Raw genomic sequence first — 24,760 nt, 5'->3', positions numbered from 1 at the left:
GCAATTTATATATGGCTAAACTATTTTTAATTATAACTTAAGAGCTAAGTATAATGAGTTACATTTTAGTACTAGAATCACAAATTTACATATATAATGTATATAACCGTACAATTTCACTAATAAGTATTCAAATTTCGCATCGACCCCAGACTCTCGACTATTATAATCTCGATATAATTTTAGCCTCTCTGTTATACTATTAAAGAAAACCTCAAGAAATTTTTAATATTATTATTTATTTCTAATATTTTAAATGTAAAAGTGAATTTATGTATTAGTCTTTCGACGTGTCTCAATCACGAAAATTAAGTCGCGTCTTTTCACTAGGTTAGTAAAAGTATAAATTTGTAGGCATAGTAAAAATATATATTTTAATAATCACTTCTTATATTATAAAGAATCATATTATCATGCTATAATTAGCTTAAAACAAAAAGAAAATCAAATTTATAAAATAATAGAAAAATATTTCAAATCTTTAAAATACTTAGGATGTTGGTAACAATATCTTTTATTTAATAATTAAATTCAAATACAAAATAATATAGGTATTGCTTTTTAATTGAAAGTAATTATAAATTCAATGATTAGCCTAGCCGACAATTTTACATAAAACTTCATACGTTTTGTATGAAATTTCTTTTCCTCCGAATGAAATGTAGGCGCAGTTGTGACTAGGATGTACCTGTGGAAAGACAAAGGAGAGTATTATATATTTAAATCGTATTCAAGGAATTATTGTTACTGGATATCATTATCATCATCATACTAGCCTTGACTGTCTATTACTGAACATAGACCTCTCCCATAAACTGCCTTTGTCATTAGGGTATTTTGCCCGCAGTTACCATGCATGGCAGGCGGATAAGCAACCGCAGTTAAGATTTTGTGATGTTTTACCTAAAAGGGACGCTGCTAACCACTCCTCGATCATTAAGTACTGGATGTATTGGATATAAATATACAATTTCATGAGATCATGTTGTATAGAACCATAATGGTTTTAATCTATATAAATTAAAATTAATTGTGGAAAGTATTTGGCTAAATCTTTTTTTATTATGTTTGTAATTGTCAAGATAAAATTTTTATGAAATAAAATGTTTGTCGTAGTCTTAGTTTCATCGTTAGGACGTCTGTGCGAAGCTGGGCAGGCAGCTAGTCAAACAAGTCTGGTAGTCAGTCAAGTGTCAGTAGAATAAGAGCTTTGTATTGAAATTAGCGACTAAATTTAGCTTCACACGGTTTTTTTTTAATAAAATACAGCCGATATTACTCACTGGTAATGTAACATTCTATAAGTGATTTTTATTTAAATCTGTAAGACTTTTTTGAATTTATCTTTTATAAACAAAAAAAATATTATTCATTTTTTTCTAATATTAGATTAGGTAGATTAAATATTTAATACCTACTATTTAATTTACATATATAATTACAGTGCACATTAATTGATAAAACTTTATAAACGTTTGTTAAGTGAGACAAACTATGAACAATCAGATTCTCGCTTAATTTCTTTAATTATTTAATATCGGCTAATGACAAAGAAATGTATTTTCTAAAACTCACTTTGCCAGGGGTAAGGGAGTTCAAATGCTTTACTCTGGCGATGTACAGGGGTTCACCATTGTGAGTGTTGCCTGCAGGGATGGCCCCAGGGGGTACCTGGCCGTGACCGGATGTGAGCCAGCGCACAGCATGAGGCTTAGCACATAATACCTGAAATAATAAAATGTATTTATTTAAAAAAATATATTTTGAATTATATTATCTAGACCCCAAATAATTGGACTAAAGGCAAAAATATGTTGAAGCCTTTTACACAATGTGGAAATGATATCTATTGGTACAATCATTTCGGTCAGCGCTTACATGAAGAACAAAACAACGCACATTCTTATTCTATTTCATGGGCTCGCTAGCAATAACGATTCTATCTAACAAGCAGTTTCTTTTAATTCTGTCGTTAAAAATATAAGTAACGTTAATGATAAAAAAGTTGCACTTAAGTTATTCTACAATATATGTTTTGTTAAATAAGTAAATGTCTAAATAAGTACGATGTGGAAGAATGAGTCGAGTAGAAGAAAATACTTCTGCCTTGGGAACGGAGATATGATTACGCTTCATCAGTCTACTCGTGACCACGGCCGATGTAATGTGGTCGAAACGTAGTTTATTAAATTTAATAACATTTACCTGAATATTCTCGATTATTCAGGTAAATTATCATAATTTATCTACATGATCGCTGATGATTCCCGAGCAAAGAAAATAAATACTCGTAATTATAAATACATCAAAATTATTAAAGTCGATGGACCGTTACTACCAATGCCTACAATATAACTATTTATAGCCATAATATGTTGCCCGATTTTTACTAAGATGACGAGACGAAAAGAGAAGAAAAAGAAGAGATGGTTTTAATTATTATTTAAACGTTAAATGGTTACCTCAAAATTATGAACTGGGACTTCCTTCCCCATATGAGGCACATACGCAGCCCGGTGCTTAATGGCTAATTTCCCTGGTATAAATTCTCCAGCATGGTGCGCTCTGATGACACAAAGTGGACTGCTGTCCCAGCCCTCTTTCCCTGCTACCAGTGCCTTATGTTGAAGGTCTCTGGCTGTGACCGTCGTAGCTTGTACCCAGTCAATATCACCTAGAAATTACAACCCAGTGGCATGAAATTGTATCTATTTTCATGAATATTTTTATATGCAACTTAGAATGGTCTTTTATAAAAACCGACAAATTCAAAATAATTACAGATTTTCTTATCAATACTACATCATACTTTTATAAACTTAATTGTAACCAACGCTCATGCTGATTACACTTTAACAATCACAAAAAATTGCATTTACGTCATATTTTACATCAAAAATCTTCAAATACTTTTTCGTCTTAAAATCAAAACTTGAAATCGCTTTGAGAGCATTTTTTATTAAAAATCAATCAGAAATATTAAAAATAGTTTTTTTAATGTCAGATCACTCCGAGATGCCCACACTTCGGTATGAGCGCTTTTAATCAATGACATGTTATATCCCGTTTTTTGGTGAAAGAAAGTCACTTAACGAGTTAGTTTGATATATAATACTTAAAATACTAACTTTCAACGTGATAGACGACATTTACTGGATCAGCTGGTGGTTGTTGATAAATGTTCGTGACGTAGGTCGCATTTGGTGGCGGCTGAGGTACGGGTGTCGCTTGAGGCGGATATCCTGGACCGTATACCGGAGTTTGTATGTAAGTAACCGTCCCAGGTGGCGCATATGAACCGGGGGGCGGTTGTTGACCGGGATATACGCCATAAGGTGCCCCTGGTGGTGGGTCTGAAAATTCAAATATTAATTAAATATCATTTTAGATCATTTATATTTTGTTATAAATCGATGCCTCGTCTTAAGTATGTAAGTTGGACTCAAGGAAGAGAGGGGCTGTTAGTAATTAAGACTATAATGACCTCATAATTCGTATCAAATAAATTTCTTATGTTAGTAACAATAAATAATTCCTGAATATTTTTAAATATCACCTATGAGTATGTACAATATGCCTGTATGTACTTGGTTTCTATCTTATCTTTTAATGTTGACAGTATTTATTTTGTAAGGGCACTATTATTAAAGAATCTCTCTTTCGACTTAGTGCGGCGTCGCACTTTCAATATAAGAAATTGCCTAGTTCAAACAATATCTTCTGCAGCTGTAACATGTCATGAGAATAAATAAAAACTAAGACTCGAGACTTCAGATAAAACCGCTTTGCATTGATACGACGATACAAGTACTACAGTTAAATTTGCGGGAACAGGAGTCACTACAAGAACAGAATAATTATATTTATCAAATAAAAGATAGATAAATGAAACTAATATATTACAATTTTTTTCAAGTAGTTTTCATGTAAGAGTTTATGGGGAATAGGATTGTTAGTAATAGAGTCTAAGGTACATTGCTAGCAATAGGACCACCATTGCAATAAATATACCTTATCGAGTCAGTTTTCAAGCAGGACTTCCAAACCATGGTGCTTTGAAACCATGGTGTATGTATACTGGTTAAACTCTTATGAAGGAACATCTCACCTGAATTCTTCCATACATATAATCACTTAGTGGTTACGTGTAACAGTAATTTCATTTTAATTCCATTTTAATAAGTAGTACCTATACCTAAGATAATTCGAGGTAAGCTAATCAGTGTAGATAAAAGTACATGTAGATAATAATATATAGATAACACAGAGTAGATATTGTTTTTTTTTTTCTTTTTGTTAATACATAGACTTTCAAAAGGTCCGATAAATGAAAATTATATTTGTAAGATCGTATATTATTATTCAATACTAGCTGCATTCCGCGACTTTACAGACGTGTATTAGTATATAAAGTATTATATATGCTATATTAGGATATAATTTATGCGTATACAAAATTTCATTCAAAACTGTTCATTAGTTTCTACGTGAAAGAGTAACAAATATCCATACATCCATCGTTGCAAACTTTCACATTTATAATTTTAATAGGATTTCATTACTTGTTATTACATTTATTTTTTGTTACCTTTTGCTGCTTTAACAGCTAAATCAATTGTTAAGAATTTAGTATACACATATCACTTGGAATTAACAAGGACGTGTCTTAGTTGAGGTCGCCAGTAAAAACTAATCATTAATATACTTATTAAATATAATATATGACAACGCCATGTTTCATAAAAAAAAAAAAAACATTTCTTACTACAATTTTAATTTTTATGTGGAACTAACAGTATATTAAATAAATCATATTATACTCACATGACATGATTAAATTGTTGAACTAAGTACTTTTTTAAATTAAACAAAATATTGATATAGATATATACTCAATAACAGAATTGATATACACGGCTTCACTGATATATTTGTGTCAGCTTTACAATTTATTATATTTCATGATTCATATCTATGGAACTTTCTACTTGGGTATAGGTAAGTGTGATTAGATAAAACTGATTATCGTTTTTTGTAATTTATCTTAACACGGCACGACACGGCACGATTTTATCGTCGTGATAGATTAAGAAACACACTTATAATTTTCTGTAGACGATAACGTTTTAGCAGCGTTTCGTTACGGACTTACCTACACGGTATATATTTTTATCATCATTACATTGTGTTTTTATATTTTATCATGATAATAAAATCGTGACATGCCGTCAATTAAGAACTGCCCATAATCCTTTTTTTCCGTGGCTTAATAAATAAATAACGTTATTGGATATGTTTATTACGCAGCGCCATCTATATCTCTATGTGTTTTAAACGAGAACAGAACAAAATTTTTGTTAGTCTTTTTGTGGAGTGAACCTTCTGTATCTGTGTAATGAGTTTACATTTTAAATACCTATGGTTAACTTTTTTTTGTAATTACATATTTTAAAAAAGCAGCAGTAGTTAATGATCTTCTGTTTTAATGAAAACAAACATACACATGAATACAAATGTTTGTATTGTCCGGGATCGAACATGCAATCACTAAATGGTAAAGCGGTGCATTTAGTCGCTAAAACACTAGAGTCACCAAATTGCCTTGTAATTTAAATTAAAAACCTTTCCACTGTGTCTCGTTCTTATTATTTTATGTAACATATATTTTAATTGCACAAATGGTAAACAAGCATACAACTCACTTCATTGTTAGTGATTGTCCCCGCAACAAACGTAACCCTCCAAATTTTTATACAGTACCTGAATTTTATATATAAATTAATGATCATAATTGTAAATCTAAATGTAACATTTAGTGTCATAAAACGAATTGTGCGTGTTGCACCTTTTAGATTTATTATTACTATTTTTTTAATATCTTTTTCTATTTTTGACAGTGTCTTATACTTAATGATGTTCCTTTCCATTTTGGATTTTCTAGAGGAGAACTCTTGTAGAGTTTACCTCATCTTTGTACATTTACTTATATCATAAATTTCATGTATTATTAGTGTGTACAATAAAGTATAAATAAATATATACTGTCTACTACAAACGACCGTCTTTTTATTTATATAAAATTATTAATTAGCCCATTCTTCGCACACCTACTTGTTAGAACTGCATGAACAGCGGATAGTCAACTGTTTTTTTTTTAGGTACTTCTGATATCTCTACAATGGGTGAAGATCTAGTATTTGGACGAAATTTATTTACTTATACTTATTTAAGTGTAAAAATTACTTTTTATGAAGTGCCTTATGAACAAAAGTAAAAAAAATAAATATTTTTCAATATTTTGTTGATAATATTTATGGAATACTAGCGATTCCCCCAAGCTTCGTATGGATGCTGTTGATTACAAAATATTGAACTTATCTGCTTACTAGTTTTTATCCCCAACTTCGTCCGCGTAACCGAGATGTATTTGTTTACAATAATCAAATGTTTTTCTCAATTTCAAGAGGTAACAAAGAAACAAGCTCACATTTTACATTTATGATATGAGTAAGTACACTAAACTTTAATTAAGATGTACCTATTTTACATATAAACTTTTAGTAATTTGGTAGTATTACTCATACTGAGCTTTTAATGAGAAATACCAATAAAATACCTATGGAACTCGGTTGCGCGGTTTAGAAGAACTAAGCGCAGAAGCAGACAACGATTTGTTTTTATACTATTTAAAAAAATAATATCAAATAGGTACTAAATAAATTGTCAGTACGAGTATATTTAAGTAAGTTTCAAATACTAATATTACCTACATTACGTGATTATTTTTCATAACAGTTCTAGAATACATCACAATTATATATTTTAATTCGTTAAAGGATTAAAATCTTGTCATGCCGACCTTCATGCGACTCCCCAGCCCGAAGCTTAGAGATTTACTAACGAAGTTACCACAATGGATCAACTTATTCGTAGTAACTTCTTATTATTTGATTTTTCACTGATGCACACATTCAATCTTCAATAATAAAAAAAAATAGCCCAGAAATAGTTTAATTTGTTACAATAGTGAATATTTAAAAATCTTGAATTATACTATAATAGATTCAAAGTACATGCACTGAAAAGTGGTAGATAAAAAATAGGTTTTAGATAACAAATATTAAAAATCTTATATTTAGGGTAAGTTTTATACACTGAAAATGCACGCGTCACGTATACAAACTTGATATAAACAAGTAACCTTTAGTGCTAATTCTTCTACTGTGGTAATACACGGACTGCGGACGGCGCTCAATCACGTGTTGCAGAATATGGCTTCCAAAATGAACGCAATGCTTAGTATTGGACGTGGCATCTAGTAGATTTGAAATTAAAATGTGCATAGAACTTCGTATGTTGCGTATGAAATTTCTTTCCCCCCAAATGAAATGTAGCAGCAGTTGTGATTGGGATGGACCTGGAAAAATAAAGATGATTTCGTTGTTTAAAATGCATTTATATAAATATACATAAGCTCCTTGCCGAGATTTTCCCAAGAAACTACAGCATGGAATTCTTCAAAGGACCCCTCCCCTTTGAAAAGAGGTTTCTTTGAGGTCGGCAACGCGCGCTTATTACCCCTGGTATTGCAGGCGTTTATAGGCTATGGTAACCGCTTACCATCAGGTGAATCATATACTTGTTTGCCACCTCAGTGGCATAAAAAAAGATATATCTATGTTAGATGGTTGGATATTGTTCCGGACCACCGCTCCCATAAAACTGTAAATAGATTTATAATTATTGTTACTTTACAAATAGAAATAGTTTATAGTTTTACTGTTAACAGTTTTCATAATTTGATAATGTTCGATACAATATTTCATATAGTTTATAGTCTTTTCTAACCGATAATTAATAGGAATAGTTTATATTTCGAAAACTCCCAGAAAACATGTGTATACATAATAGTAATTAATAGAATTGTTTGTAATTACATAAAATAGTTTATAGAATAAGAAATGTTCATAGAATAATCCATCCGGGGCATACCAGCCGACACTCCAGTGGAGGACATTGCCGACGCCCTGACGGAGCTGGGATACGTTCCTGAGTACATCCGTCAGATCAAAGCACGTCAGGGCCGCCCGGGGTGCATATTTCACGCACAGATCAAGCGGACCCCAGGCATCACCCCCGGCATATACGCTATTGATGAATTACTCTGCATGCCGGGGGTGAAAATCGAAGCCTGGCGGGGCAAGAACGGCCCCGCGCAATGCCACCGCTGCCAAAGTTTCAGGCATTCCTCCCATGGGTGTCACAGGAAGATGGCATGTGTCCGCTGCGGGGGTGAACACGTAGCCAGGGACTGCCCGCGGCCCAGAGAGGAGCCTCCGACCTGTGCAAACTGCGGAGAAAACCACACCGCTAACAACCCCGCCTGCCCTGTTTTCAAAAGAGAAATAAGAAACAGAAAGGCGGGCACGGCGCCCAGAACAACAGGCCAACTCGCCGGGCGAGATAGGACGCTCCCAGGCGGCACCAACGAATCCAACCTGATGGCCGCGGCAAACCCGGCTACAGAAAGAGGGAAACAGCTGCCTGAAAAACCCCGTAAAAAGAAGAGAGGCAAGAAGAAGAAGAAAGGGAAACGCAAAGACGCACCCACTGAGGCCGCGCCGACCAAGACACAGGCTTCGGCAAAAACAACCCGTCCGCTTGCGGTCGCCGCCCCCACTAAATACGAAACCGCCACACAAAAGGCCGCATCAAGCGCGGCGCCACAACACGAAAATGTCAAGGGGAAGATGGCGAAGCAGCCACTGGAATCCAGCACCTCCAACAACAACCACTTGATGAGGGCGATGATTAACATCTTGATGGAGGTGCTAGTCGCGGTACAAACCGGCGCAGACCCCTTGCCGGTAATAACCGCGGGCCTGGTGAAACTATCGCAGCTAACATGATAAGAATAGTTCACTGGAACGCGGACGGGATCCGCAAGAAGCTGCCCCTACTGAAACTGATGCTCGTGGAGTATAAAGTCGACGTGTGTCTCATCTCGGAGACGATGCTAGGGGCCGCCGACGCACTCCACATACCGGGATACCATGCATACCGCAAGGACGAGCTTACGGACGACCGAAGGGTGTATCGCGGGTTGGCTGTCCTAGTAAGGAGGAACATCGTCCACCAGCCGCTCCCACAGGTGCAACTTGGATAGATGTACGCACTTGGGATCGAGCTGTGCAACAATAGAAATCCCATCCGTGTGTTTGCAGTATACAAACCGCCGACAACGAAACTTGCAACGGCCGACGTCGAGGCCCTTTTCAAGGAGCCGCTGCCGACCATCGCCGCAGGAGATTGGAACTGTAAACACACGGCTTGGAACTCCAACATAATCAGCGCCGAAGGCAGAAAACTCCTGGGGATAGTAGAGAAACTAAATATCGCTGTGCATGGTCCAGAGGTACCTACACACTATCCCCACGACGCCACAAGAATACCCGACGTGCTCGACATTGCCCTCTACAAGGGACTGGACAGCCAACTGACGCAGGAAGTCCTCTCAGAGGACGTCCAATCCGACCACCTTCCCGTGTGCATGGATATCCTGATGACCCCGGTGCTCCTGACGCCGCAGGCCCCACGCCGCCGGACGGATTGGGGGAAATTCACGGACTTCATGCAGGACAACACGCCAACGAGGGCAATTTTAACCTCCGCCGACGTCGAACAGCTTGCGGGAGACCTGTCAGTCTCCATACAGGCCGCCATGCAAAACGCATCCCAGCCGGGAAAGGTAGCGAAAACAACTAATACCATCCCGGCTGCAATAAAGAGAAAGCTCGCCGTTAAGCGCCGACTGCGCAGAGACTGGCAGGCCACCAGATGCCCCACCACCAAAACGAGGTTAAACAAGCTTGCAGAAGAAATAAAGCGTGACATCGAGTCCCATACAAAGGAGAGTTGGGAAAGATACGTAGAGGAAGCCGGTGACGACTGGAACAGCATTCATCGCCTGTGTCGCCGGCTAACAAATTCCCACCCCCCAGTCCGACCCCTACTGGCGAACGACGGAACACCGAGGTACCGCGCAGTAGACCGAGCGGAGATTCACGCGGACCACCTAGAGCGCCAGTTCCAGCTCAATCCATCCTCAAATAGTGATCATGTTGCACGGATAGACAACTTCGTGAAGGAGTACCTATCATCGCCACTATCACCTCACGAAGATCCGATTGTCTTTACACCGGGACAAGTGCAGCGTGAAATCAGAAAGACGAAGCCTCGGAAAGCCCCCGGCAGCGACAACATCCCAAATACGGCGCTGCGTCACCTGCCGCCGCGCACTATAGCGGCACTGACGCGCCTTTACAATGGAATTGTACGCACAGGGCATTTCCCAGACCACTGGAAGATAGGCAAAGTCATCACGCTGCCTAAGCCCGGTAAGAACGTACTGAAACCGGAATCGTACCGGCCAGTGACGTTACTGCAACACATGTCAAAGGTGTTTGAGAAACTCCTCCTCAAACATTTACAACCACACTTAAAACCACGCCTGGAGCAGTTTGGATTTAGAGCGGAACACTCCACGACACTGCAACTGACCAGAGTCCTGCACGTCATAACGAGCGCCCACAATAAGCACGAGCACGTTATTGCAGTGTTACTGGACATGGAGAAAGCCTTCGACCGCGTGTGGCACAACGGTCTACTGTATAAAATGGCCACTCAGACCGAAACACCAAGAAGGTTGGTCCGAATAGTGGCCTCATTCCTCCACTCAAGACGCTTCATGGTGACGGTGGAACAAACCTGTTCGGGAGAGCGACCCATCCGCGCGGGTGTACCACAGGGAAGCTGCCTATCGCCTGCGCTCTACGCGCTGTTCACCGACGACATTCCCACTACCCCCGAGTCTCTCCTCGCGCTGTACGCCGACGACGCCGCCTTCATAGTGACATCCATCGGCAAGAAGCACGCAGCGCTGAAAATGCAGCGGCAACTCGACACCCTACCAAAGTGGCTGGACGACTGGAGATTGTCGGTGAATGTGCGCAAAACGCAGGCGATCTACTTCGGACAACGTCACTGCCCTCCCAAATTGCACCTGCGCGACTCCCCGATCGAGTGGTCTACCACCGTCACCTACCTGGGGGTGAACATCGACCGGCGTCTAAGTTTTAACACCCACATCAAGGGGGTCTGCAACAAGACCAGGGTGGCCAGGCACCTCCTTCGCCCAGCGTTGACGGGAAGACTCCCTCTCCAAATAAAGACGGCCATATACAAGACCTACATCCGACCGCGACTTACGTACGCAGCGCCGGCATGGTATGTCTACGCATCTGCGTCGAATAAGAAGAAACTCAGCGCGCAACAACACCTTACACTGCGCACCATCGCCGGCGCGCATAAATACGTAAGGAACGCCACCTTGGAGAGGGACCTAAAGATCCCTCCGCTGAACGAATTCATCGGCAGCCTCGCAGCGAAGATGTTCGCGCGTGCGGACGCATCGGGCTGGGACCACCTAAAGGGAATAGCGCCCCTGCACGCGCGACCTCCGGACCACAAGCCCTACGCACGCGAACTGATAGCTCGCGTGCAAGAAAACCCAGAGGAAGACGTCATGGACACATGAAGACCCCTCCCCCCTCTGATGAGGGTTACAATGCCGTCCCGATCATTCAAACGCTGGCAGTTTGCTGGGCCTCCCCCCACGGGGTCTCACCCGGCAGGCGAAGACCGCGCAGAGTGAACGGGGCGGCACGTTAAGAACCAGGTTCACCCCAACGACCCGCTCATATTAATGAGCGGCGGATAGAAACCACCTGAGAGGGGTAAAAAACCCCGGACAGGTTTCCCCGGCTCCCCCTAGGGGAGAGCATGAGAAGAAGACGGACAATTTCTATTTCTATTCGCAGGTAATAATGACAACACGTAAAGAATGCTTTATTTAACTTACACTATAGGTATCTTAAATCTATGTAAAATCTATATAAAATAACAGTATACAAAAACGATTAAAACTAGGGACTTAACAACTATAAATTATCTCTATATACAAATAATGTCGCGAACATAATCTCCCGCCGCAGCTCTCGTAGCTGGAGTCAACTCGTGTTCGCGTCGCTCGATGTCGATGTGGGCAGTATGATTAACTTCTTAGTGGGTCGCCGTAGGATGCCCTTGTTCGTCCGCACGTCGACTGCTCGAATCTCGCCGTCTGGTCCAGGGTAGGTCGCCACCACCACGTGTTGCGAGGCAAGGTCCCATCAGCTATTAGGACCAGGTCGTCCATTTTGATGGCTCCGTGTGTAGCTCGGGGCTCCCGCCGGTGTTGCAACTCGGGTAGGTACTCCTTCACCCACCGGTTCCAGAAGCAGTCAGCTAGCCTCTGGCTGGCACGCCACTCCCTGTGTCCCGCCGCGTCGCTCTCCGTGAAGCTGCCTGGCAGTGGGACGCGCGATGGACCGCCCAATATGAAGTGATTGGGGGTTAGAGCGCTGTCGTCGTCTGCCGATGTTGACACGTGGGTTAGCGGTCGGCTGTTGAGGGTGTGCTCGACCTCGATCAGCAGAGTGTGGAGGACCTCTTCCTTGGGGGCCCGCTCGTTCAACGTAGCGGCTAGTGCGGTCTTCACGCTACGCACCAACAGTTCCCACGCACCTCCCATGAAGGGTGCGCTCGGGGGAATGTAACGCCACCGGATGAAATGGACTGATGACTCTTCTTGGATGGCTTCCTCGGCTGCTTTCTTCAGTTCGACGTCGGCACCTTTGAGATTGGTGCCTTGGTCGGACCATAATTCCGTGGGACACCCTCTGCGGCTTATGAAGCGCCGCAGGGCCATTATGGCGGAGTCCGTGCTGAGGCTGCCGGCGATCTCCAGATGGACTGCGCGCGTCGTTAGGCAGGTGAAGAGCACTCCGTACCGCTTCTGGTGAGTGCGGCCCACTGTCACGGTCATAGGCCCGAAGTAGTCTAGGCCGGTGAACGTGAACGGTCGCTGATGATGCGCCAGCCTGCTCTGTGGATGGTTGCCCGTTGACGGCTGCGCCGGTCTTGCTCTTCGTAGGCGGCACAGCTGACACCTCTTCAGTTCACTGCGGACGGCGTGTCGTAGGCGCAACACCCACAAGTGTTGTCGCACCTCGTTCGTGGTGATCTCGAAGCCGCCGTGGTGAAGTTTCCGATGCACCCATGCGATGTATAGGCGCACCCAGGTGTGGTTTCCGTCGACGATGGGGGGCTCTCGTTGCTCGGCTGACAGATCGGCGGCGGCTGCTATTCTCGATCGAAGTCGCAGAATGTCGTCGTTGTCTACGACGACCGACAGCTGTATGAGTCGACTGGATGACGGCAGCTGTTTCCCTCGTTTTAATGCTGCGATTTCGTCGCCGAACGCCTCTTGTTGTATCGCGCGAATCCATAGCCGTCCATTTGCTGTTCATACCTCTTCTTAATTTCTTCATTCTTGTCGAGTTTCCTTTCGACCAGTTGGAGACGTCGCATTGCCGATTCGTAGTTGTCCGGCAGCACAGGGTCGTCCTTCTTCCATAGTAACCCCGTCTCGTATCCTCCCGCCGGTAACGGACGAGTTTTCTCCTCTAAAATGCGTAGGGCGCGATGTTCCTCTTCATTGTAGGACCTCTTCGGTGCGATCCCCAGCGATTCGAGCGCGAAATGTTGCTTCATCATTTCTTCCATCGATTGTTCCTCTTCATGTGTCGTCACTATGTGGCTGATTCTGTGCACCTGCTGTCTTGTCCTGCCGCGACTCGTACCGTGCAGTACCCATCCCAGGTCGGTGAGTGATGCGACCGGCTGCGTGTCGGATCCTCTTCTGACTTCGTGGGCCAGCAGTAGGTGCCAGTTGTCTTGCCCCAACAGTACCGTCGGTTTGCACTCTTCATAGACCAGTTCCCTCTCTATGTCTCGTAGATGTGGACAGCCCTTGATGACGCTGCGCGGTACCGACTGTGGTGATAACTGCAGTCTGTCCATCGTCCGTGCCCCCACTGTGTATTCTTGTGAATTCCGCCCGCGGATCTTGAAGTGAACACGCGTCGATTGAGCTGCGTTGATCCGTGCCCCGGCCACACCTTCCATGTAGAAGGGTGCGGGGGGACCCGTAGCACCGATTCGCTCCGCCACCGCCGTCTCGATGATGGTGCAAGTCGACCCGTCGTCCAGTAGCGCGTAGGTGTCGCACGTTCCCGTGGGACCGGTGACTCGTATCGGCAGGATCTTCAGGAACGCGATCTTGTCGTTTTCCTTGCCGATGCGGCGACTGCGGCGGACTTGTCCTCGACGACGTGTGTTGTTACTTCATTCTCCGGCTGTTGTCGCGTGGTGTGCAGCAGAGGGTGATGAGTCTGCGTGCACTCATCTACTCCACATCTCTTGCTCTTGCAGGCGTGGCGAAATCTTCTCACTTTGAGGCAACGGAAACACAGCCTATGAGTCTTCGCTAGCTCCCATCTCGCCGATGTGTCCGCTTCCTTCATCGTCTTGCAGTCCGATGGAGCGTGTCCCTCTCGTCGACACATCGGGCACGGTGGTGTAGCGGGTTTCTCCTGCGTCGTGTATGTCTTCGCCGTCTTCCTAGGAGCGGACTCCCGCCGGTCTTCGGACGGTATCTCCTCGGCGGGGGCGAAGTTACCACATCGTGCGGCGGTCCTTTGCAGGAACTGAGAGAGTGTTATGAGGTCCGGTTGTCCCTCCGGTTGGTCGTTGGCGAAATCGTAGTACTTGAAGCGTAGTACCGACGGCATCTTCTCTGTGACGTTTCTCACTGTTTCTTCATTGTAGAGGTAGTGACTCTTGTTCAGCGCTCGTATCGTGACGTTCTGCACCTTGCTTGCGAAGAGGCAGACGTCTCTTGCGTTGTCCGAGAGTCGTGGTAGCGCGCGGAGTTTGTTCAGTTCGGCTGTGACGAGTGCTCCAGGGCGGCCGAACCTCGCGGCTAACATCTTCATCACTTCTTCTGCGGTCGTAGACCCGACGAATAGGGAGCGTGCCGCGTCCTTTGCGGCCCCCTTCAAACTTCTGCGCAGTCTTGCTAGGTTCTCCTGTTCTGTGTGTTGACTTGCGCTTTCTTCATAGGCCATCTTCCATGGTAACCACTCGCTCGACGATCCATTGAAGACTGGCAATTCGGTGACTCTTGACGCTGTGGAGGGCAGTATGTTGCGAGCGGCCATCTGCATGGCGATCGCAAACTCATTGCAATCGATGCCCACCTTCAGCACCGGTTCTTCTTTCTTCATCGACTGCATCGCTGCTGCTATCGTAGGAATGGCGGCATGTGGGTCAACGTGGCGTGCGTGGTCCCGGTGAAGTGCGTCGCTGCTCGGCTGTGGCGGCGGCGCTCTCGAATCCTCTTCAACGGGTCTCGATGGGACGAACCCCTGACGCTTGCCGGTGACTTCTTCTATCTCTGGTACATGCGGCTCCATCGTGAGTGCCAGCGTGCTTCGATGAACCCAATCCGACGTTCGTTCTCTTCTGACGGTAGCGTCGTCGTCTTCTATTTCCTCGTCGTCTTCCGATTCGGCTTCCAGGGCGGCGACACGTGCAGCAGCCAATTCCACCTCCTTTCGAAGTAGCTCCTCCCGTGCCTTGGCCAGAGCCTTCTTCTTCTGTGAGGCCGTGGTGCGAACCGTGCGTGCCGTGCCGTGCTTCGGTTCCTTCTTCCTTGCTGTCTCCTCTGTCGTTCCTGTGGCTTCGGTAGTCTCCGTGGCTCCTGTGGTCGTCGTATCGCCGGACGTGTTCGTAGTCGATGTGGTGGCGGCGGTAGACGACGTGGCAGCGACAGATGACGTTCTGACAGCCGCAGACGACGTGGTGGCAGCAACGGACGGCGTGGCAGCGACGGACAGCGTTCCGGCGGCCGTAGTCGACGTGGTGGCGGCGGACGTTGTGGCTTCGGTGACGGCGATTTTTTGCTGCGACGACTTCATGTTTCTCGTAGTCGGCATTTCAGCGATCCGGCTTCAGAATGGTCTTCCTCCAGCGATCCGGCTTCTCGATGTACCAACGGTGTTCCTCCAGCAATCCGGCTTCTCGAAGGACCACGATGTACGGTATGGACTGCCGTTTGGTGAGCGTGGACTGTAGGGGCGTTGGTTCAGGCTGGAGTGAAACACAGCGATTACTATTCTGAAGCCTCCGGTACCGTCTGAAGAGAGTATTTTTTCTTCTTGTCCTATTTCTTCTCGAGTGTAGTGCGTCGCTGCTCGGAAGCGAATGCCGCTCGACGGGAGGCGGCCTATCTTTATACCCGCCCGGTCGCACGATAACATTTCTAACTCGCGTTAGCGAATCTGTGCGAGCGGGACGGGGCGAGAGTGAAAGAGACGCGTATCTCTTTAGAAGGTACCATATAGCGTCTATTTATTTATTACAATTTGCTTATTTGTTTTTACAATTTCTATTTCTATTCGCAGGTAATAATGACAACACGTAAAGAATGCTTTATTTAACTTACACTATAGGTATCTTAAATCTATGTAAAATCTATATAAAATAACAGTATACAAAAACGATTAAAACTAGGGACTTAACAACTATAAATTATCTCTATATACAAATAATGTCGCGAACAAGATTTATAGATACAGTGTTTTATGTATAGGAAATAGTTAATAGAATATTAATAGTATCTAATAGTAATAGTTAATAGTTTATAAGTTGCATAGTTTAAGAGAAATAAAGAGTTTTTTGTATTGTTTTTTATTCCCCCACAAAAATAGCTATATCTCGAGAAATAGAATAGGTAGGGCTTAGAAACTTATAGACGACCTAGGTTGCGTTAATAGGACTTAGATTCCTATTTCGTTAGATTCCTGGTAAAACAGGAAAATAGTTAATAGTTTTTAATAGGCCATAATAGGGTCTATAATAGATAGAAATAGGTGTCTTTAGGCACAAATAGATAGAAATAGGTAGACCTAATACCTAGAAATAGAAAAAAACTTTGTAATGTACGTTGCGCGGCGGTTATCGCTCGACTGACGCGCGACCCCGCGCTCCTGAAAATATATATACGCGTGGGAAGGAGTGCGGGGTCATATAAAAGTCGCGATCCGCGAAATCGGCGATTATTTGATAACCGCACGCCGTGCAGCGCACAAATAGTATGAAAAATGTAGTCTGTAAGTATGCCCACCTAATAATAGTAGTCCTAAGTCGATCTTTGTAAAATTATAGTTTTGACAATAAAATTTGACATAGGGGGTGAGGAGACTAGTGCATCGCTGGTCCGCTGGCTAGCGGCCATAGGTGGATATAAAAATAGGGCCATTACGGGCCAATAGCCATAGCTGAATCGACCTCCCAATAGAGAGCAAGATAACAGCAAGAGCAATCGCGAAAATAGTCTCCTCAGGCCATCGTCATTATTTCAAGAACTCTTCGTTTTATTTCTTCGTGTCCCATCGTCATCTCTGTCCTTCATCATCGTCCTTCATCATCGTCCATCTTCGCTTCGTGTCATCATCGCGGCGGAGTCTTCACATCGCTCGTCATCGTGCACATCGACGTCGTCCTTCTGAGGGCGACGTATAGTGGTACAGCCGTACCTGGTCCTTCACTGCAACGCGCCTGCGGCGAAGACTGAGGGCCCCTCGGGAAAAGAGTGCTTTGTGCGTCCACTGTGCAAAGTACTCTCTTTTCTCGAGTAGGATAGGTCGACGTCCGGGCGTACCAGCGCCCGGTGCCTGCCGACGCGCCTACCGACCCATCGGGGACAGCGGCCCGCACAGATATAGTAAGGCAAATTTTATAACAAAATATATAAATTTCTATTTCCATTATTATTATTATTTCTTATTTAGTTACAATCAAATCATATTCTTATTACTAAAATTTTATATTATACTAGAGAGAAAGAAAGATAATCTTTTTTACTTTTGACAATATCTTACTTACCAGAGGGAGACTTTGTACAAAAGTCGATTGCTTGGGTACCTCTGTCTTGTTCGTGTTTCAACCGTGAAGCAGTTGTGTTTGTGGCTGTGTTTCGGTTTAAAGGGTGGGATATGGCGTGAATTTACTGGGTACATAGGATGGGGGGTATCATGGGCGAAACAGTATATTCTTTTATGTCCATGTTGCTGCTCATGTCTATAGGCGACAGTTATCACTCTTCATCAGGTGGACCGTCAGCTTGTTTGCCATTCTAAGTTGTATAAAAAAAACTTCTTTGTTTTTTTTTTAAGTTACGGCTTTGACATCTTATACGTCAAAATAATCATGGTTTCACTACTGGGAACTGGTTTCACTCTGCAAGAGAGGATCCATTACTTAGTTGATCAGACGGCTGAATTTTATTTTTAATGGTTGTTTTATAATATTTAACGACCGTTCTTCCACATCGACGGAAGAATACAAAGAAGAATTTTCTAAAACTCACTTTGCCAGGGGTGATGGAATTCAAATGCTTTACCCTGGCGATGTAGAGAGTGTCACCATTTTCGGTATTGCCAGCAGCAATAGCTCCTGGTGGCACCTGACCGTGACTGCTTGTGACCCAATGTACATCATTGGTCCTAGCACAAAATATCTGAAATAAAATAGAATTTATGATTAGGTAGATAATAATGAGGAAGAAAGGTTTTTGAGTGGCGACCCCGTACGGGCAAACGCAATGTAGGACGACCCCTCCTAGATGGACTCACGACCTGAAATGTATTGCAAGGAGTCAATAGATGCAAGTGGCTCGGAACCTTTCTTTATGGCAATCTATGGAGGGAGCTTATATTCGGCAGTGGACGGATATCCATAGAAATTAGGTAGACTGATACAGTCATACAGGTAAATATAATTTTTTTTATTGTGCAGTAACCAAATGCCTGATCATTGGGAGATAAGGCCGCTAGACTATCAAGGTTTTATAGATAGTTATTCTTTATTATTTCTTCTAAAAGATTATTACAAGAAATGTTCACACTGAGAAAACAATGGGCGGCTTTATCGCTACAAGCGATCTCTTGCAGGCTACATTTGGATGGAGAGGAGTAGTTATAAACAGTTTTATCGGAGGCACGATGAAAATTTTGTTGTTTTAAATATATATGATGTGAAATATAATTAGTAATATAAATGTTTATTTTTATTTTCTATTAAATATACATACAAAATTACATATATAAATATACACCAACTTACTAATATACATAAAACATACAATTATAAAATTGTTAGGTGTGCAAATAAATAAGCATGATAACTAGACAAGTAAATTATGATAATGACAGCTTGCTCAAATAAAAATCCTTAAGTTTGTTTTAAAACTCGTCATATATTTTATATTTCGTAGAGAAATTGGTAAACTATTCCATAGCCGTACAGCTTACACCGTGAATAATTTGTCATAAAAACTAGAAAAATGTAGGTACTGGCGTCTTCAGCTGAAGGCCCTCAAAAGACCTTAGATTAAGAGAATTAACAAAATGTAGAAAATCAAATCAATTATAACGTATTTTTAAAAGTGCATGTTTTGAAGTATTCGTTTACTCTCTTTAACTTTGGAACAATCTTACTTAAAATTATTATTATAAGAAACTAGCTATTTTCTGCACCTTTGCTCGCCTGTATTTATATGTATATATGTGTATATGTATGTATTGGTATATAAAGTGTCTTATGTATTAAACTGGGATATAAACAAATTTCATCCAAATCCATTCAGCTATTTAAGTATGTTTGAATAACAAACATACTGCTGTGAATACCGTGTGATTGAGTATAAACATATGTCATAGTAGGTATGTGATCCAACTGTAATTATTAGTGGATTATATAAAAAAACCTTATCAATGTTACTCACAGTGAAAATAGAGATTTTTTAAACTTTTTGACACTCGATGATTCAAACAGTAGGCTATATAATTGGGTTATAACAAAAAAATATTTTTTTTATTTATTTTCTTGTGGTTACCCTTACACATTTGTCAGCACATTAAAAGAGCTTTCCATCTGAGTATAATATCTATGCTGTGCTATTACTAACAATCCCTTTTCTCCAGCCCTTAGATATTTACCTCAAAATTATGTACTGGAACTTCTTTCCCCATATGTGGTACATACGCGGCCCGGTGCTTGATTGATAGTTTTCCTGGGATTAACTCCCCAGCATGACGTGCTCTGATGATATAAAGTTGACTGCCATCCCAACCTTCCTTCCCTGCTACAAGTGCTTTGAGTTTTATAGATAGAGGTACATTCGTCGTAGTTGATGCCCAGTTATAACCTGAAGTTAATAAATAAATATATTTTATGTTTTAGAAATGTATTGTTACAGGAACATCAGGTGTCATCATCATTATGTCAGCCTTTAATTATCCACGGCTGAACATAAGCCTTCCCCATAAGGGGATTTTTGCTATTATTGCTAGTTTTGCTACCACGATTGGCAACCATATTTATGCTATCAGTGATGTTTCGAGAGGGACGATGCTGTCCATCTTTCAACCATTAAGTTCCCTTAGTCGCCCCATATGACATCCATGCGAAAGGAAGGGGTGGCCTATTCTATAGCGGGACTAGACGGCGGATATCACGTGTACTACATTAAAAATTTATATGGATATGTATGTTTTTTTTTTTAAGATAATATTGTATTTGCAAATTTGTCGCAATAGTGTCGAAAAATTAGAAAGATTGTACGTTTTATAAGATTGTACGTACTTATACCGATACTTAACTTTGTAATTATTAATTAAAAAAATCTCATTTAAATCAAAATTGTGATGTAGTCATTAAAGTTTAGACAGCAAGCCCCCCGCTCCAGCCACTCCTCTGGGTGACGTCCGGGCGGATGGTCGTGTGAGTCGCATTGTGACATATTATTGTTTATTATTTCCTACACCTACCTACCATACCATGGGGGGGAAAGGGATTGTTAGCAATGGAGTTTGACTGCCCCATTATTAGCAATTTGCTCTATTAGGTCGACCTCCACGTGGTTCGCCCTGGAAACCATCGTGAACAATTCTTATTGAATTCGTCACGATGGGCTAACTGACCTGCTTCATCCTCACCTATCATCCTTCAATTATCATCCTATCATCCTTAGACAAGAATTAGATAAATAAAGATCATACTGCCAAGGTTTATTGCTAGTAATGGGACTGCTAGACCACTTTGTTAACAACCTCTTTCCTCCTACTGCTGTAAGTTTGTTATATGTATAAAATAGAGCTTCGACCTTTTCCATCCCATATAGTAAGTGTATACCAAATGTTATAGTTAAAGTATTATATATATTATATAAATAAACAAAGGCATTTGCACAATTATAATATTAGTCAGAATATAAAACATTAAAAGATAATTTTTAAAAGCAACGTTTCATACCCGGTAAATTCGACAAAATTCCACGGGCAATGCGGCTTGAAGCTGAAGCAGTCGAAGCTACTACACGATCTTTTACTTTTTCTGAAAAGAAAGAATCCGTTACATCAGCCGTTATCTGTTCACTACTGAACGTAGGTGTATTTTTTTTCTTTTTTTTTTGATGGGTGAAAATGGAATGGTAACCCCGCCTGCGCTAACGGGATACGCTGGCGGAGCACCAGTGAAGGGTGATAGATGAGAATGAAAACAGGCCAGTTAGCCCATCATGATGAATTCATCAGGAATTAACCATGATAGTTTCCAGGGGGAACCGCGAGGAGGTCGACCTGGTTGGGTATATTGCTAGCAATGGGATTCTCAGTCTCCATTACTAACAATCCCTTTCCCCCCACACGTACGTGTATTCATCACGATGGGTTAACAGGCCTGCTTTCATCTTCACCTATCGTCACTCCCTGGTACACTGAAAACGTTACTATTTAATATTCACCCATTAAAAACATTCTATTATCACCTATTTATAATTATTATCACGCCCGCTAGATAACTCGAAATATATTTTTAGAGATTTTGTCCTTTACACTGATTTTATGTTATGTTGTTTTTCCCCCTAAGGTATCTCATATTCGTAAAGACTAGGGATTAAGAAAATTTCGCTAATCAAATAATGAAATCTATACGTTAATTAAGGTAATCTATTCCTTTGGTACTGGTGTTTGTTTGCTTTTTATACCACGAAGGTGGCAAACAAGCATGCAGCTTGTGTAGTGGTAAATAATCTGTAGTTATGGACGCTTGCAACGCTAGGGGTATCACGTGCGCGTTGCCGACACTGAAAAAATCTTAATATAGTTTTAATATACATGTATACAATAAAACACATACTGTATAAGTTGGAAGAAAGAAAAAAAAATTTTCCTAGTTACAACTAAAACATAAACAATTATAAGCTTAAATAAAAAGAAATTACAAGCATTTTTTGTTTATAAGTAGGGTTTCAAAAAAAGAAAATTAAAATTCTTGAATAAAACAACAACCTGTAACTGTACTAATGACACTACATAATGGTATGTACATAATACATACCTTGTACTATGTAGTGACTTAGGCATAAATACAGTTACGAAATTCTATTCATGTTATTGTACCCACCTTTAACTTTTTCGACGACTTTAACTGGATCCGACGTCGATTGTTGATAAATATTGGTGACATAGGTTGCGTTCGGTGGTGGCTGAGGTTGGGGGACGGGCTGAGTAGGATATGCCGGCATATATACCGGGGTAGTTACATATGTTATCGTGCCAGGTTGCACATATGGATTAGGGATTGGATGTTGAACAGGATATGGACTATATGGTGGTGGCGGCCCTGACGGTGGTTGATCTGAAAATGTTATATAATATCATAGTACAAGTAATAGTACTAAAGCAATAATATTTAGATAGTTAAGTTACATGTGTTTAGATTCTAACTACCCTGAGTACTGTACAGTAATAGACTACAAACTAATACAGTAACTAAGTTACAGCCGTAAAGTGCCTACCAGAGGGAGACTTTGTACAAAAGTCGATTGCTTGGGTACCTCTGTTCCATTCGTGTTTCAACCGTGAAGCAGTTGTTTGCATGGCTGTGTTTCGGTTTGAAGGGTGGGATATGGCGTGAATTTACTGGGTACAAAGGAATAACACCCAAGTCCTCAGGAATGGCAACGCATGGGGGGTATCATGGGCGAAACAGTATACTCTGTTATGTCCATGGTACTGCTCATGTTTATAGGCGACGGTTACCGCTTTCCATTAGGTAGGCCGTCAGCTTGTTTGCTATTCTAAGTTGTATAAAAAAAATTCTTACTATATTTGTGATCTTAATGATTATCACAATTTTGTATTAAACTTTTTATTTAAAATAGTAAATAAATTGGAGGCACACTTGATGGAAAGTGGCAACGGTCCTCTATTTTTTACTTTTTATGTTATATTGTTGTATGAAAAATAAATGTTTTCTCTTTATAGAAGAGACATTTTATGCTAGCGTATATTGTAATTTCATTACCACCACGCAAGCACAGCTCATTTAATTAAAATTCCAATAACAAAATGGTACTTTGTAAATATATTAGATAGTAATACAACGTTATTTTGCAAATAAATTACTTCAATTATTTAACTATGGTATATACATAGTATATATAAGACCTAACTAGCTTTTGCCCATGCCTTCTTCCGCAAATTCACGATATAAGTATTAATTGACCTGAATAAAAAGTAGTCTATAACTATTCTTCTACAACACAAAGACTACATGTATACCAAATTTGATGACAATTGATCGAACCGACCTTACTGGTGCCCCGCCAGCGTATACCGATAACGCAGGCGGGGCACCAGTAAGGTGAGATAGGTGACTATGAAAGCAGGTCCGTTAGCCCATCCTAACGAGTTCAACTAGAATTAACTACAATAGTTTCCAGGGGGAACAGCGTGAAAGTCGACCTGATAAGGCGTATTGTTAGTTATGGGGAAATTAGATTCCATTACTAACAATCCCTTTCCCCCAACCGATAGTGTTAAAAGGTAACAAACAAACATAAGAATACCAAATGACTATATTTGGTATTCTACGTTTGCATAGGTGAATACTCGTATCCGGGGGGAAAGGGATTGTTAGTAATGGAGACTAAAAATCCCATTGCTAACAATATACCCAACCAGGTCGACTTCCTCGTGCTTCCTCCTGGAAACTATCATGGTTAATTCCTGATGAATTCATCATGATGGGCTAATTAGTCTGTTTTCATTCTCATCGATCACTCTTCACTGGTGCTCCGCCAGCGTATACCGTTAGCGCAGGCGGGGTTACCATTCTATTATCACCCATCAAAAAAAAAAAACTCGTATCCGGGTATAATAAGTACTTTATTTAGCAATTTATTATTATTTCAGCCATTAACTGTCCACTGCTCGACATAAGCCTTGCTCATAAGGGGAGTTTTGCCAGTAGTTGCCACGTTTGGCTTAAATTTTAATTTAATTTACGTACCTATATTATCTTTCACAACTAATACTGTTTAATAGGTAAAAATTTATTATTACTACGTGTACTTACATGACATGTTTATATAATTGAAATGGGCACTTTTTATAAATTGAATTAATGAAAATATATCGTTATTGTTTTATTAATGCGAAATTGCTTTATATGACTCTAACGTTGCTAAAATTTATTGACTATATTATTATCATTTCATGTTTCATATCGCTGGAACATTCTACTTTAGATTGATAAGATAAATTGTTATTGAACTAAAGAATTTCAATTTTGTCTATGGTGCAATAATTACCTAGTAGTAATACCTACTGGGATTCCATACGTAAAAAGTATAAAGGAACCCTTCAGAGGCATGTTTACGAGTATCCATCCATTCGTCTGTCAGTTGCAG

The 24,760-nt window shown here is 41.3% G+C and overlaps 1 protein-coding gene across 1 annotated transcript; it reads right to left on the bottom strand.

Annotated features, from left to right (window-relative positions):
* Positions 1–496: 496 nt before the first annotated feature.
* On the bottom strand, positions 497–24,584 carry LOC113518889 (uncharacterized). Its single transcript, XM_052892700.1, has 10 exons — positions 24,427–24,584; positions 22,471–22,704; positions 21,319–21,399; positions 20,004–20,212; positions 18,374–18,523; positions 7,342–7,417; positions 3,129–3,353; positions 2,463–2,674; positions 1,576–1,725; positions 497–688 (listed from the first exon to the last, which is right to left on the bottom strand). The coding sequence occupies exons 1-10, from the start codon at positions 24,431–24,433 to the stop codon at positions 596–598; spliced, it is 1,437 nt and encodes a 478-aa protein (XP_052748660.1). The 5' UTR covers positions 24,434–24,584; the 3' UTR covers positions 497–595.
* Positions 24,585–24,760: the final 176 nt, after the last annotated feature.

The sequence above is a fragment of the Galleria mellonella genome, unplaced genomic scaffold, assembly GCF_026898425.1.
Source record: "Galleria mellonella isolate WM207_F2 unplaced genomic scaffold, CSIRO_AGI_GalMel_v1 utg165, whole genome shotgun sequence".
In the NCBI taxonomy this organism is placed as follows: domain Eukaryota; kingdom Metazoa; phylum Arthropoda; class Insecta; order Lepidoptera; family Pyralidae; genus Galleria; species Galleria mellonella.
The sequence above is the reverse complement of the archived record's forward strand: the minus strand, read 5'-3'. Positions and strand labels throughout refer to the sequence as shown.